Source organism: Tachysurus fulvidraco, chromosome 14, assembly GCF_022655615.1.
Source record: "Tachysurus fulvidraco isolate hzauxx_2018 chromosome 14, HZAU_PFXX_2.0, whole genome shotgun sequence".
Classification (NCBI taxonomy): domain Eukaryota; kingdom Metazoa; phylum Chordata; class Actinopteri; order Siluriformes; family Bagridae; genus Tachysurus; species Tachysurus fulvidraco.
In genome coordinates, this window is record NC_062531.1 from 13,610,674 (window position 1) to 13,626,278 (window position 15,605).

The following is a 15,605-nucleotide window of genomic DNA, read 5'->3' on the forward strand; positions in this document are numbered from 1 at the left end:
ACTTCATGGGCAGTTACAGGAGACCCTAAAACTATCTGCTAATATTAATCATATGCCAAATATTATTCTATATTAATTTATTTATCGTTGTTTACTTTATTTTAAATGTTATCCAGATTATATTACTACATTAAATGCCGGTAAAAATATTTAAGTAAATTGCTGCAAGAGGCAAGGAGTGAAAATTGTTTATTTATTTTATTTATTCATACAAACTACACAAATCTGTGCTTGTGTTTCATCTAACAGAAGTGAACAACTCCATAAAATTTTTTTTACACAGAACAGCAAAAGTTCATTAAATTCTTGTGCATGTCTGGAAGCTCTGAGCACGAATTTAAAGGCCTTGTCTCCATGTCGGGATTGCCCTGTGATAGACAGATTACACATGAGAACATTGAACATTTGCATGGCATTAATACAGAATACAGGAATGAATGGGCCACACAGATGCTGAAATAAACATGTAAAAACACAAGACAGGTGACAAGTTTAACAGAAGAAATTTTGCTGCCATGGTGGTTTTGTGCCCAATTGTTTCATTATAGGGAATACAAATCAGTAGAAATGTATGGTGAAATATCTTTTATCCTGATGGGACCCTCCAAGTGATATATTGAAAGCATTTCAATTCAAATATATTTTTATTGTGACTCTGGCTGTTTTCTTCAGAGTCTCTCCACAAGGAAGGAAAAGACATGTTACAGCTGGTCTCCACCACTGAAAGCCATGACAGTTTTCAGTTTCCACACTTGATCAGAGATACAACAGTCAGAGTTTGATGTGCGGGTGAACTTTTGATTGGGATAATCATGTCATGATGCAATTTGTGAAATGAAGACAAAAGCTTTACTTGTGGCTTATGTAAACATATTAATGAATAAATCCATACCTATGAAACATGTGATAAACAGGTCCACCTCCTGATGGCCCAATCTCTTTGGTGCGTTCTTCCCATCCTTTGGTTGGTTTCCAGAGTCTTGAAGGATCTCGGCTAATGTGACCTTCAACCTGCATAAAACAACAACAGCAGCACAACCATCAGCAAAGGTTGCTTAAAATTTCACTTGCACATCACCCCGCCTTCCCTCATTAGTACCAGGTGAAACGAATCCGCTATCTGTTGCGTGTTCCTGGGCCGGATAAGGCAGCGCATTGTTGCTTTTATTGGTATGCACCAGGAATTGATGCTATGGCAAAGAGCAGCACTGACTTTAAGAAAAATGAGTATTAAGCTTGATTTCAAACACTGTGCGAGTGCGGGTACTCACCAAAGAACTCTGAAGTGACAGCCGGGAGGACAGGGTTGAAGCTCAGCTGGCTAAAGAACACTGTGTTGTCATGCATGCTATAATAGTAACTGCTACCAGGGTGAATGAATGTAGCATTCAATGACACTCTGAAGATCGCGCTTTTGGTTTGAGTAATGTATCTTCAATTCATGAGGTGATTGTGTAGTGGGTTAATAAGTCTTTTTATAAGTTCATATTTTGGTTAACAATTATGGTTTGTTAATTATTTACCTAAATTTGATTTACTTGAATTTGATTTAAGTTTGCCTGGTTTAATTTGGTAATTCATGATTTGAATAGTTTAAATAGTTTAAATACTATAAAATATTGCTTAAAATTCATTTGATATGAATGTGTATATAAAAAGACTTATGTGACCTGACTATATAATTAAATATAGATTTTTTTTATTAAAATAGCAATTAATTGATAAATATGGTTAAAAGCACGTTATTTCATAATCTTTGTAGGTAGAATCCAGTAAATTAATTTATACAAATGTGTTAAATCTATTAAAATCTATTTATTCTGTACTTAAAATGTAAAGTTAATTATATTTGAATGTAATTTATTGTTATTGAGCTGTGTAATATCTACCAGCTTTAACTTAATGTGAGATATCTACCAACTCCTATGTGTGGGCCTGGTGAAATATTCATGGTTTAAATGTTTCCTTAATACTGATTAGTACTGATGTTCTGTAAAAAAGTTATGATTGAGTCATGTTTATCCTGCTAATTTATGCATTTTATTGGGCTTGCTGGTGATTTACACTGTTTGTATGTTTATGCCTTTAAAAGGTTTTTTTACACTTGACAGTGAAAAACCGCGACCAGGATTGGAGGATGGAAGAAGAAAGGTAAACTGGCGTGGTGTCATCCCAAAGTGTGCATCATTATTCTGCTGTTCCAACCAGAGAGTATGGCAGAGACAAAGTCATTGGAGCAGCTTAAAGCTGAAAGAACCAGTGCAAAAAAGCTCTTCTCTCAACTCGTCAATTCCATTTCAAGGACCCATACAGACATGGGTGAGTAAGAGCTCAGAGAAAGCCTCAACAACCTTTCACTTCAAGCCACAAAAGTCAGGAAGGCAAATGAGGATGTGGAGGCTGCTTTTAGCATGGAGGGTGAGGCTGAGTTGGATGCAGAGGAAGTGCCAGCATTAGGTTCCCAACAAAAGGCTGACCTAGAGAAGACCGCAAGGGAATGTGATCAGAAACTCAAGGAGGGAAAAGATCTAATTCTGAAGACGTTTTGAAGAAGTTTTGGGAATCCCCAAATTCTGAAGACGCTCTGAAGAAGTTTTGGGAATCCCCAAATGTCCCTGGCTTTCCAAGTGGCAGAGGAGGAATGTGACCGGGTCTTTTCTGTTCAACCTTGTGCGAACCTGGAAGCATATGACATCATGCTGAGCCACCTGGGAGGATTGGTTAAAGCTGCAAGAGACGCGCATATCCGGTGGAATCGTTGGGCCCCTTTTGCTGAGCAAAAAGACTGTAACAGCCATCTGAGTGAGCTTGAGGTTTGTCTCTTCAAGCTGGTTTCCAGAAAGTCTGAATTTATTCAAACTAGATTCAAGCAGGATTCTGAGAAAGAAGCAGGTACAGCCAACAGTTCGCCAAAACCAGCCATCAAGTTGCTATTGCCCTCGAAAGCGTGGAAGAGTTGCAAGCCACCAATAAGAGTTAACCAAGCCAGGAAAATAGTGGAGCTGATTCAAATGGTTGAAAAGGTCCTGTATGACCCAAGTGAGCTTCGAGAGACCGGAGGGTATGAAGAATCCCTTTGTGACAAAATTGATTGAGAGCAAACTCCCGGAGACACTTGAGAAGGAATGGCTGGTTTATATTGCTGGTGAGAAAAATGCTGTTGCACCACACACTTGTTTCGACAAGCTCCTTGAATTCCTCAAAGAGCAGAAGACAATATATGAGCAGCTGGAGCAGTTAAGAGAAGATGAACCAAGCAGGAAGAAGACCAGAGCTGACCTGAGGCATGCCAGAACAAGAGCCACCAAAGCGAGCAGTGACCCAGCAGGTTGTATTTTCTGTGGAAACAGCAAACACAAGAATAACCTGTATTTTTGCAAAAAAAATTAAGACCCTGAAACCTTCAGAGAGAAAGGATGTGGTAAGGAGGCTCAGAGCATGTGTGGCGAGTGTAATGTTGTTACACTAGATTATTGGAAATTATTATTAACTAATAGCACTAACACAAGGCTTTTATTTTGAAATTCATATCAGAAGAAATTGCATAGTGATGAATGGTCATGTAACCACAAGCACAATATTGTTATTTTTATTACTTTTTCTACAAATATAATTTTCATTTCCTTATGTTTTGTTTCCTCTACTTTTTGAAAACGTTAACCTTTAAAAAGAATGTTGTTTAAGTTGTCATGTGTAAGGGTGAGGGTGGAGATGACGTAATTTCCGGTGTGCGCTCTCTTTCACAGGATTTCAATGTGACGATAGGCACTTTTAGATCAGATGTTACCCTGTTGCTACCTGATGGTGTCTGTTATGCTTAATACAGATGAGAGAACCTGAGAAACCGAAAGTAAACCATTTGACAACTGCATCATGGTGTGAAGTCTCTTTCATTCTAAAACATACACAACGCAGAAGAAAACCCATTACACATGTAACAGGTGTATGGAAATCCATGATAGTGGTGCATACTGCAAAACCACTTACCTGTGCAGAAATGTGGAATGCACAGACGGGCAAACCCCCAAGCACCATTATTACTTGTGTCCATATGCTGAAACCTACAGTAATCTCCAAAGAAGAACAAAGTCTGGCTCGGTGGGAGGCGGAAAGTGCCAGACCTTTTGCCAGTGAGTCTCAGAAGGAAGCTGTTCCTCTCCAAGCTGTTACCTGAATTGGCTCAACAGTGTCCAGATGCATTCTGTAATTCAGCATCCAGGACCATCAACTCAGTGGCAAGTGAGCAGGGGCTACTAGCATAAAATGGTTTGCATGAATTTCCAGTCACCATGATGCTATTGCAAGTAATGGCATTAATACTTCTTTTTGGAAGAGCTTGCTGTAACTGCACATATCAAAAACTCATTTTGCACGTTCAAGGAGGACTGCAGCAGTCAAGTACAAAGAGTTCACCTGTAAAAGGCCAGTTACTCGTCAGTCTCCTGTGTATCCCGCTGCACAATCAAGCACTGCAGCCATCAAGCAAGATGTCCTGGAATGGTGGAAGTGGGACAGTATCGGAGCCACTTGTGAGCCAAATTGTGGAGGTTGTCGCTGTGGAAATTGCCAGCCAGGGGGCAAAGAAATGACACTGAAGAAAGAGTGAGTGGAAATGGTGAAAAATGGCTTAACATATGTAAATGGAGATAAGCACTGTGAGGAACCACACTGGCAGTCTGAATACCCATGGACAGAGGATCCAGCTTCCCTGCCAAACAGAAGGGCTGTCAAAGCAACATTCCTCAGGATATAAAAACAGCTGGCAAAGGAACCAGAATGGAAAGTTGCCTACACAGTGCAAGTCCATGATATGGTCCATCGCAAAGTCACAGTGAAGTTGTCAAATAAGGTGATTGAGAGCTGGACTAGGACTCCAATTCCTCACTCTGTCAAAACCCCAGTAAGGCTAGTCTGGAACAGCAGCCAAAAGCTTAGAGGTTTGAGCTTGAATGACCTGCTGCTCAAAAGGTCCCTACGTGCTCAACCACATTCATGCTGTCCTGTTGAGATTACGAGCTGGAGTCTTTGCTGCCTTGGGTGACATATGGAAAATGTACTCCGTCTGGCTGGAAGACCGAGAAGTCTGCACAGATTCCTCTGGCGTGACTCAGGAAAAGATGAAATTGAAGAATATGCCAAAACAAGGGTAAATATTGGAGACAAACCAGCAGGCTGTATTGCTCAACTGGCCATATGAGAGACTGCAAATCTACCCATATTCAATCACCTTAAGGAATAACGACGTGTGCTGCAAGAAGATGCTTATGCTGACGACATCCTGACTTCCCACAACAGCATGAATCAACTGAAGGTCATCACACTGGCTGTTGAGCAGATCCTAAAAGCTGGTGGATTCCACATAAAGCCCTGGGTCTACTCCAATCAAAGTGGGAGGAAAGAGTCCAGAGACAAGAATACCGAGTATTCTTACCAGATCAGCTTACAGAAGATAATAAAGCCCTTGGCCTTGGATACACGTTACAAGATGACAAGCTCCACATCATGATCGCTGTGAATTTCTCAGAGAAGAGGAGGAAAATGAGACTTGGCTAAGATTTATTAAAAGGGCAGGTGAGATAACAAGCGCCAAATCCACTCACCAGAAGAGAACTACTGAGTCAAGTCTCAGAGCTGTATGATAAACTAGGTCTGGTGACTCTTGCCAAGCAAAAAGGTGCAATTCTGGTGCAAGGAGCCTTCCCAGCGGCCAAAGTTAACTACGGCCCAACTAAGGATACCTGGGATGCAGTTTTGTCGGAGGGGGTCCTGGAGGATGCAATCAAGCTTCTGGAAGTGTATGTGGAGCTGGGACAAGTAAAGTTCATCAGATCCCAGACACCTCTAGACACTGCCATTGAACCCATTGGTGTCACTTTCTCTGATGGCAGTGAACAGGCGTATGGAGCAGTGTTGTATCTGTGTTGGAGCTGCTGTTAAGGTATAACTGTGAGGCTTCTTGAATCTAAGGACAAACTGACCCCCCTTGGCCATTAGGGCGATGCCGTAAATGCAGAGGTGTGCGGAGCTGTCTTTGCTGCCAGATTAAAAAAATACTTCCAAAGACGTTACAGGGTCCCAGTTGAAAAATGGTATCATCTTGTTGACAGTCAGACCTTCTTGGGAGCAGTGCAACGTGAAAGTTATGATTACCAGACCTTCTTTGCAAATCAAATTGGAGAGATTCAAAGCAGCACCATCGTCCATGATTGGTGGTGGGTTCCAGGACAAATGAATATTGCAGACATTATCACAAGAAGAGCTGGCCCAAAAGATTTGGATGAAGACTATGAGTGGCAGTCAGGTCCAAAGTTCCTCAGCCTACCAGTGAATGAGTGGCCAATTAAATCTGCTAAAGATGTTGCTGCTGCAACCAAAGAAAACATCACTAAGATCCGGAAGAAAACTTTTATCACCCCACTTAACAGAACTCCGGAAGAAAATCCGAGTTTAATCCAGACGAGTAGACCACCCGGTGGAACAGTTGTTCAAGAGTTAATTGACGGCAGAGAGGGAGGGGGCCAATCCTGATTGGCCTGTTTCGGTAAGTCAACCAATCAGTTGTCAGTGTGGGCCGGCTATAGCCCATGTGTTTCGGAATACCTCCCATTACTGCCGCACATACTTGAATAAACAGAAACACGCCCACAGAGCATCGTCTTCATGTTTACAGTGTTTGGCATCCACCAATCCTACAATGCGTCGCTGCTTTAAACAGTTTAGGCTGTAAACTACATTTCAGCCAAAATGAATTAATTTAAAAAAGTAACAGATAACGCACCACATAGTAATGTTAACAGAGTTACTTTATTTAAAAAAGTAAAGCGTTACAGTATTAGTTACTGTCAAAAGTAACAGCGTTACTAGTGCCCAACACTGGTTATCACCCTCAAAGAAATAGAAGATGCATTCAGGGACCCCTGCCTAGCAGTGCAAAGAGATGTGAACGTTTCAAACACCACAATAGATCGACTGGTCATCTACAGAGACATGACAACTGGACTTTTGGTGTGTGGTGGCACAGTTCAAGTCTTTCATGCAGATGTCAAAACTGTTCCCCTCTTGCCCTTTGGTGCCTGGATCGCAACCTTGTTGGCTTGTGAAGCTCATGACGCAGCACATGATGGAGTGGCGGGCACCCTCTTGAGGATGAGAAGGAAAGCATGGGTTTTGAGAGGAAAAGTTGCTCAAAAAGTCGTTGACCGATGCATCTTTTGCAAAAAAACAAAGGCCAGAGTATGTCAACAAGTAACGGGTAAACTACCTGAAGAGAGAACGAGACCTGCTGCACACATTTGAGTTCACCACCATTGATCTGGTCGGACCCTACCAAGTAAAGGACGATGTCAAGAGAAGAGCGTCAGTGAAAGTTTGGGGAGTTGTCCTCTGCTGTATGGCAAATAGAGCTATTCATGTAGAGCTGGCCAATACTCTTTCTACAGAGAGCTTCCTATTGGCATACCAGAGGTTTAAGGCAGTTAGAGGTCATCCCGGAAAGGTCTGTTCAGACACAGGAACCAATTTTGTTGGTGCAAAACCTGTATTGTACCTGTAAAGAACCTTAGAGGAGTATGTGGTTAAAAATGGAACACATTTTGCCTGGAAAGTGCATCCAGCCAATTCACCACACCGAAATGGAGCTGCGAAGCTCTCCAAAGTCTTGAGAAAGGGTCAGACCTCACGTTCAGTGAGTTCTTAACAGCACTTCAACTAGCAGCCAATCTTGCAAACAAATGTCCTGTTGATCCAAGAGTTCAGAGTCGGGAAGGCTGCAATTTTATACCCCTATAAAAGGCTGCAAGATATATGGGTATATATGGATATATGAAATGTGTTTTTGTATCATTTTAATGATTTTTTTAAACATGAAAAAAATTCCCCCAAAAGTAAAACATATTTAACCTAAATAAGTGTTGTAGTATAACTATCAGGACACCAGTGATGTGTGAGCTGAATTTGGTGACAGTGTATTACAGTGAAGTGAATCTGTGAATATGCGGCCAAATTCACTTAAGACGGCAAGGTTACTTTTTTCCTTCTCGATAGGTGAGTAACGTTGGTTTTGCTTTGTTTCACAGAACTAATATTTGCTGTCCTTTGCATGATTATGCTTGTGTATCATTCTTGCTTGTTTGTTTATCTGCAATCGTATTGTTCATCCCTTCACCTATGATAAAGACACATTTGCTTCCATTAGTTGCCTGGGTTACGTATGCATGTGTGGGCAATGCTATCAATACAGGGGTGGGACCCATTTGGGTTAGGGGCGTGTTTGTTTTGGTGATTTCAAATATCAACATTGGCTTTCAAACAGCACACACCCCACCTTTAATGTGAGATATTTAAAATCTATTTATTCTGTACTTAAAATGTAAAGTTAATGATATTTGAATGTAATTTATTGTTATTGAGCTGTGTAATATCTACCAGCTTTAATGTGAGATATCTACCAACTCCTATGTGAAATATAGTGGGCCTGGTGATATTTTCATGGTTTAAATGGTTCATTAACTTCAGGTACTGATGTTCTGTGTAAAAGTTATAATTAAGTCATGTTAAACCTGCTAATTTATGCATTTCATTGGGCTTGCTGGTGATTTACACTGTTTGTAGGTTTATGCCTTTAAAGGTTTTTCACCTATATAGCTTAATGCTATAACAAATAAATGGATGAAAGAAATTCACAAGGCCTAATCATTGAGTGGAATCCAGTTTAATTCTTCAAATAGTGAGACCTATCTTCTTCAAGTGTGAGAAAGTGCAGTTAGACAAATCAATTGCCAACTATTTATTTCCATTGAACTGTCACCTTCTCTTTTAGTTTAGCTTGCTTCTTCAGCCGTTCCACTTGCTCCTCCTCTTTACCCTGCCTTTCGTGCAGTTTTGTCTCTAGCTTGTGTAGATCCTAACCAGAGAAACAAAGCTTCATTCATATGTTCTGAGATTTTAGAAAATCAAAACCGCAACTGCAGTGTATTTTTCTCTAATCTCACCCTCTCTTGAAAACGTTTGATGCCTGCAGCAGCCAGTCTCCTCTTCTCCTCCACCTCTGCTCGCTCCTGCTCTTCCTTCTCCAGCATTCTCCGCTCCTCCTCTTCTCTCCTCTCCCTGATGCGGGCCTCCACAGCGAGTTTGACCTCCTGTTTCCTCCGCCTCTCCTCCTTTAGTCTTTTGCTGTGCAGCACCTCTTCCCTGAGTCTCTGCTCCTCCTTCTGCTCTTGCTCCTGTTTCTGCTGCTTCCTCCAGGCCTCCAGACGGAGTGCCATCTCCCGCCGCTCTTCTTCCTGTTTGAGACGCTGGGCTTCCGCTAGAGCGACTTCTTGCTCCTTGCTCACAGCCTCCTCAGCCTGGTGTTTATGTTGCACATGAGCTTCTCGTTCTCTCTGACGTTCTGATCTCCATTTCTGGATAGCCTAATAATTAAGGTAAATTTTAGCACTGTTTTCAATAGGTCACATATCAAGTGCTTGATTAAGGTTTTTACAAGGCTAAAACATATGAAAACATAAAGGGCTAAACTACAAAAGACTGGAAATAGCTCTCATAACATCAGCTGGCCAGGTACAACTCAATCCACCATGGTATAGCTATTCAAATCCTTCATAATTATATTATAAATCCTGTATAATTATCATGTTTTTAATTGTGGGTTTTTTGTATCTGAAACAAATATATTTATAATATTAATAATGTAATGTGCCGTGTAATCCAAACTTTTTGTGCCTTTGACCAAATCTGCATACTAACAGCACATCACAGCAGGACTCAATAGAACTTTTCTCACTTATTCGGCAGTAAACTATTTGCATGCTGACATTCATTAAAAATAATTATTTATTTAAAAATAAATTAAACATAATTTACTAATTATTAAAAATAATTATTAAACTATATTTCCCACATATTTTCTAAAATGTTGTACTAATCTTTATTTTTTTTTAAGGCTGTCAGAGGTTCTAATATACACTGATTCCCTTGTCCAGAGTGACTTACATTTTTGTCTTATTTTATACAACTGAGCAATTGATGGTTAAGGGCCTTGATCAAAGGAGGGGCAGCTTGGTAGTCCTGGGATGTGAGCCCACAACCTTCTGATCAGTAGTTCAACACCTTAACATTAAGCTGCCACAAGATACCCAAAGTTAATAATTAGGAAGCAGGAAAAATGGGTGTAAGGATCTGAGTAACTTTAACAATGGCCAAATTGTGATGGCTAGAAGATTGTTTATTAATCCCATTCCCATATACCTCAATTTCCCCCTAAAAATGTGGCCACTCCAACAGGCTCACAGTTATCGTACACCGCGTTAATAAATTTTGTAATGAATTTTAGCTCCTACTATCCAATTCTAAACAAAACTAGTAATTTAAGCTTTCATTTAGTGACCATGATCAAGACAAAGCATTTACTGAGGATAAACACACACCTTGTGAAATTACAGGAAATGTTCATTTTGAAACTGGAATCAATATTACTTCCTTTTTAACAACACAAAAAAGTGAAAAAGTCCAGAGTGAACTCATACCTCTTTCTTCTTTTCCTGGAGATGGCACATTTCTTGATACCAGTCCTCGTGCAATCTTATATCCTCCTCAGTCTTGCCTGGTAAGTAGAGTTTAACCTCAGACCTGTAGGAGGGTTTTCCACGGTGCTTGGTCCAAACTTTTAGGAAACTCTGATGGTCATATTGGTCCCAGCCTCCCAGTTTCCCTCCAGTCTGCTGCAGGAATGTCTCCAAAGCCAACACATCTACAGGAAACTCCTGTCTTTTTTTTGTGGCTATGCCATGATTGTTAACTCTAGGAAACTCACTGTCCTTCTCTACAACCGATGTCCAAGAGTCAATCTTCCTTTCAAAGGCCCATATCTCTTGCCAACAAGTCCTTTCCTCCTGTAAGAGCTCCTCAAAACTGAATAAGTAAACACTGTGTTTTTACAATTTAGGTACAAGTTAATTTATTTTTCCACAAAATGTTTTCTTTTAATACCTTTTATGCTGCTGCTCTTTGAAAGTGTTGATGGAGTGTTCGATCTCACTCATGATGTCTTTCAGTTTTTCAATCACTGAAATTTAAAGAGAGAGAGAACCTTCCTCTAAAAAATCATTGATCAAGTCGACATTTATGTATGAAGAAAAATCTTCTATATTTGTAGTTTTTCATATCGGAAATACCTGTTTTCATTAGAACATTACTTACAAATGGGAGATGGCTTCACATCCATCAGCTGCCCCTGGAATCTGTACACACCATTTCTCATTTTTTGTAGATGTTGCTGTACTTTCAGAGCTTCAATAAAACAGACAAAATGGATATGATGAGATTGCATAAACACACAGGATGTAAGGAATTGAATTTTACTTCCTCTTGTTGAAAAAAATAGTATTGCAAGTATTGCAGGCAGAGCATATACTGTGATACCAACAGTATGTCGGTATGTCAGAATGCACTAGTAATGAACTGTTTATTTGTGTATCTACACGTGAAGCAGGGCGGAGGTGGGAGTTAAATCCTACTGACTTATTTATTTATTTATTCAACTCAGTGCCATGGAAATCACAAGCTGCCATTATCCTCACACACAAACTATATACAGTACACACACAAACACACATATGTGCATATATATATATACATACAGTGATACCTCAAGATACGAGTGCATTGACATACAAATTTTTTGAGATACGAGCTGTGATTCGACCAAATTTTTGCCTTTAGATACGAACAAATTTTTGGGATAAGAGCATTTGTGCCGACGCCGCCGAACAAAGACCCACAACAACAACATGTGCTCTATTTCCCCCGCCTCAGCTTCCCACGTCTCACTCGGTTAGTGTTTTTTTGTAGCTCGCTTTGTTAACACTTGTGTTAAGCTGTGCTCGTATTTTGTGCTTTTATTTTGCATACAGTCCAAATTTATCGCATTTAAAACCATGGGTAGAAAAAGGCAAAAACAAGTGAATAGAAAAGCGATGAAGAAAATTAAGCAAAATTAATGTAAAGAAAACAGAAATTGTAGCAATTAGGTTCAGTTAAGAGAATTTCAGTTAAGTGCATTAATGTTAGTGAAGTTTCATTTAAGTGTAAAGTTTTAAGTGTAAAGCATTAAGAGTGTACAGTAGCGAGTAAGTGAACGAAAGTGAAAGTGTACGTACGAGACAAAATTCCTGCTAACTCCTCCGCCTGTTTACTCCTCCCTCAACCTCCGTGCACATCTTCCGTTAGCTCAAGTCGTCTGATCTCCAAGTTAAATAATACACTATATAGTAAAACCAGTTTATTTTTTTTAACTTTCTCTTTTATTACTGTATGTTTTTATATGTCATTTATAAATACAGGTACTGTACATTTTCCATAAACAAAACATAAACAAACTGGAGTGGAATTTTGCAAGCTGGAACGGATTAATGGGATTTCAATCATTTAAATGGGGAAAACTGCTTTGAGATACGATCTAATTGAGATATGAGCAAGGTCACGGAACGAATTAAACTCGTATCTCGAGGTAATACTGTATATGCAGTATATAGTGTGTGAGACATGTTTTGATTTCAGCAGTAGTTACATTGAAATGGTTACTACTGCTCCAATGTACACTTGGATTAATAACTTTTTGACAGAGCAAAAATTTACAACATTTTTGTTCATACTGTGTCTATAATGTCATTTAATAAATAACTGAAAAACAAGTAAGTGTGCGTGTGCCCTGCGATGGGTTGGCACTCCGTCCAGGGTGTATCCTGCCTTGATGCCCGATGACGCCTGAGATAGGCACAGGCTCCCCGTGACCCGAGGTAGTTCGGATAAGCGGTTCAAAATGAGTGAGTGAGTGAGTTAAAAACAAGTAGATCTATAAATGAACTTGGACCTGTGGATTACCCCCCCCCCCCCCACACACACACACACACACACACACACATACGATCAGTTCTATATTCTGTATTCCTATTTAATACTCATACTGTCTATATCATCTCACATTGTCTTGTATAGTACAGTGTTATTTATGTCTGTACTTCTGAGAATCACAAACAGCTGGGACCAAATTCCTTGTGTGTGTTAACACACTTGGCCAATAAAACTGAAATTTTAGCATAGAAAGGTGTGGTTCTGGGATTTCTCTTTTTATTTACCCTTTCTGATCTAATTATAGACTGGGCAACGAGTCTTAAAAATAAAATTAATAAATAATAAATGGGAAAATAAATAAATGATGAAATCATTATGTTTAAAGACGACTATACAGATAACTATATGTTTTTTTTTCTCAAAACAGATGCATCTCCTCTCTCCATGGGTCTGGTCACATACAAACATAAGCACTTTTTACAAATTGAACAAAATAAGCAACATTGCAGTGTAAAGGAAAACATAGCTTACTTTCAGCCTTGAGTTCCATGTTCAGCTTGTTTTCATACTCCTCTAATTCACAGAAACAAGCTCGAAGGTCATTCCACCTCCTGTGCTTGTTATTCGATGCTCTCTCTTTTTCATGTTTATTAACCCTACACAGAGACATTTATACACTAAAGGAGTTATTATTAAATTAAATGTGTACCGTTTCATACACTGTCGTGTTTACTCACAACTTTCTTAGGTGTTCAGCTTTTCGTAGAAAGTCTGCTGTATTCGCTACAGCCATGTTTCCCTCGGAGCGTTGCATTTCACACCGTTTTGTATTACACTTTATTAATTATAACTTACTCTTTCTTTTTTAACTTTAATGTGTTTTTTTGTTATGTTTTGAAGGTGCTCAGTCAAAACGTGTGTCAAAAAAATTCTAGTTCGGTGATAGAATCAGGTGCTACTGCGAAATCTCAAATAGCGCTTTACTCCCTACTTAGGCGCCCTACGTAGGGCTTCTGATGGTGGTGTCTACACCCAGAATAGTGCACTTTATTTTCGACTCAAATCAATTCAGGACTTCATCGGGGCAGCGTGTTTCATTTCTAAACGCCTGAGATTCTGGGAAGTAAATTAAAAACTTGGAGAGAGAGATATATGGTTTATGTATTTTATTTTTATAAACGACTTATGTTTTATGAAGATGAATGAACCTAAATGCAGTACTCATTTGTGTGTTTGTTTGTTTGAAATGCTTGTTGTCAAGGAGGCCATCTTGGATTTTGAATATCAAACTTTATTCAATGCATGACTGCAGCCAAATAGCAATAAAGTTGCATAGTTCTTATGGCAGCTTTCCTTTCTCACCATAAAATTCCCATATTCATCAACCTGTAAAAGACAAATAAGAAATAAAATCAGTATTATGTGTGGAAGGAGATTTACATTGGTTAGCCAAAACATTAACTATTGTCGTGGGTCCCCATTCTCAAAAGAGCTCTGATCTCTGAAGGTGTGCTGTGGTTTCGGGAACCAAGCTGTTAGCAGCATATCCTATTTGTGGAACTGAGGCCTCCGTGGAGGAAACTTGTTTGTCCTGCACATCCCACAGTAGCTCCGACGGATTGAGAGCCGGGTAATCCGATCACTCATGCTCCTCAAACCATTCTTGTGAATGTCAAGGTGCCTTATCCTGCTGAAAGTGTCCACCGTCATTAAGGAACACCATTACCACGTTGAGGTTTGCCTGGTTTGCAAGAATAGTTAGGTAGGCGGTGTGTGTCAAAGTAACATCCACCTGAATGACAGGACCCAATGTTTTCCTGCAGAACATTGCCCAGAACATCACACTGCCTTTTAGCCATAGTGCAACCTGGTGCCATATCTTCCTTAGGTGAACAACAAGCACACATCTGTCCATCCACTCCAGTTCTGATGCTCACATGCACATTACAGGTGCATTACATTACCAGTCTGTGGCTATGCAGCCCCATATAAACCAAGCTGTGATGCACTGTTGTACTACAGTAGCTCCTATGTGGGTTTAGATCAGACAGGCTGACTCACTTCACACACACATAAATGAACCTTGGTTGCCCGTGACCCTGTTACCAATTTGCCAGTTTTAGTTTCTTGGAACTCTTTTGATAAGTACTAACCATTATATACTGGGAACACCCCATAAGACCTGCTGTTTTGAAGATGTGCTGACCAAGTTGTCTTGCCACACAGTTTGATCCTAGTGATTGGCAAGATCCTTCCACAAGCCCATTTTTCCTGTTTCCAGCACATCAAATTCTAGAAAAAACTGTTCACTTGCTGTCTAACATATCCCACTCCTTACATTTGCCATTGTAACGAGATGTTATTCATCAATCTTTTAATGTTAGGGCTGATCAGTGTGTGTAGGTCTGAAACACACACTCACACCAGACAACTGGGTCAGAGCATCTCTATAACTGCAGCTCTTGTGGGGTGTTCCATGTCACGAACAGTGGTGAACCAGAGACAGGGTCATGGGTGGTCCAGACTCATTGATGCACTTTGTGAGTGAAGACTGGCCCGTTTGGTCTGACCCAACAGAGAGGCTACAGTATCTCAAATTGCTAAAGAAGTTAAGGTTTCAGAATACACCGTGCATCACAGTTTGTTGTGTATGGGTCAGCGACAACGGCAACAATGGGCATGTGTGAATCAGAACTGGACCACGGAGCAATAGAAGAAGCTGGCCTGGTCTGATTAATCATGTTTTCTTTAACATC

At 40.0% G+C, this 15,605-nt stretch overlaps 1 protein-coding gene across 1 annotated transcript; it reads right to left on the reverse strand.

Annotated features, from left to right (window-relative positions):
- Positions 1 to 179: 179 nt before the first annotated feature.
- LOC113655929 (coiled-coil domain-containing protein 112) lies at positions 180 to 13,822 on the reverse strand. Its single transcript, XM_027166788.2, has 9 exons — positions 13,587 to 13,822; positions 13,381 to 13,505; positions 11,197 to 11,286; positions 10,987 to 11,062; positions 10,524 to 10,908; positions 8,991 to 9,410; positions 8,807 to 8,902; positions 893 to 1,011; positions 180 to 368 (listed from the first exon to the last, which is right to left on the reverse strand). Exons 1-9 carry the CDS (start codon positions 13,661 to 13,663, stop codon positions 338 to 340), a joined length of 1,419 nt encoding a protein of 472 aa, XP_027022589.2. The 5' UTR covers positions 13,664 to 13,822; the 3' UTR covers positions 180 to 337.
- Between the last annotated feature and the right edge of the window lie 1,783 nt (positions 13,823 to 15,605).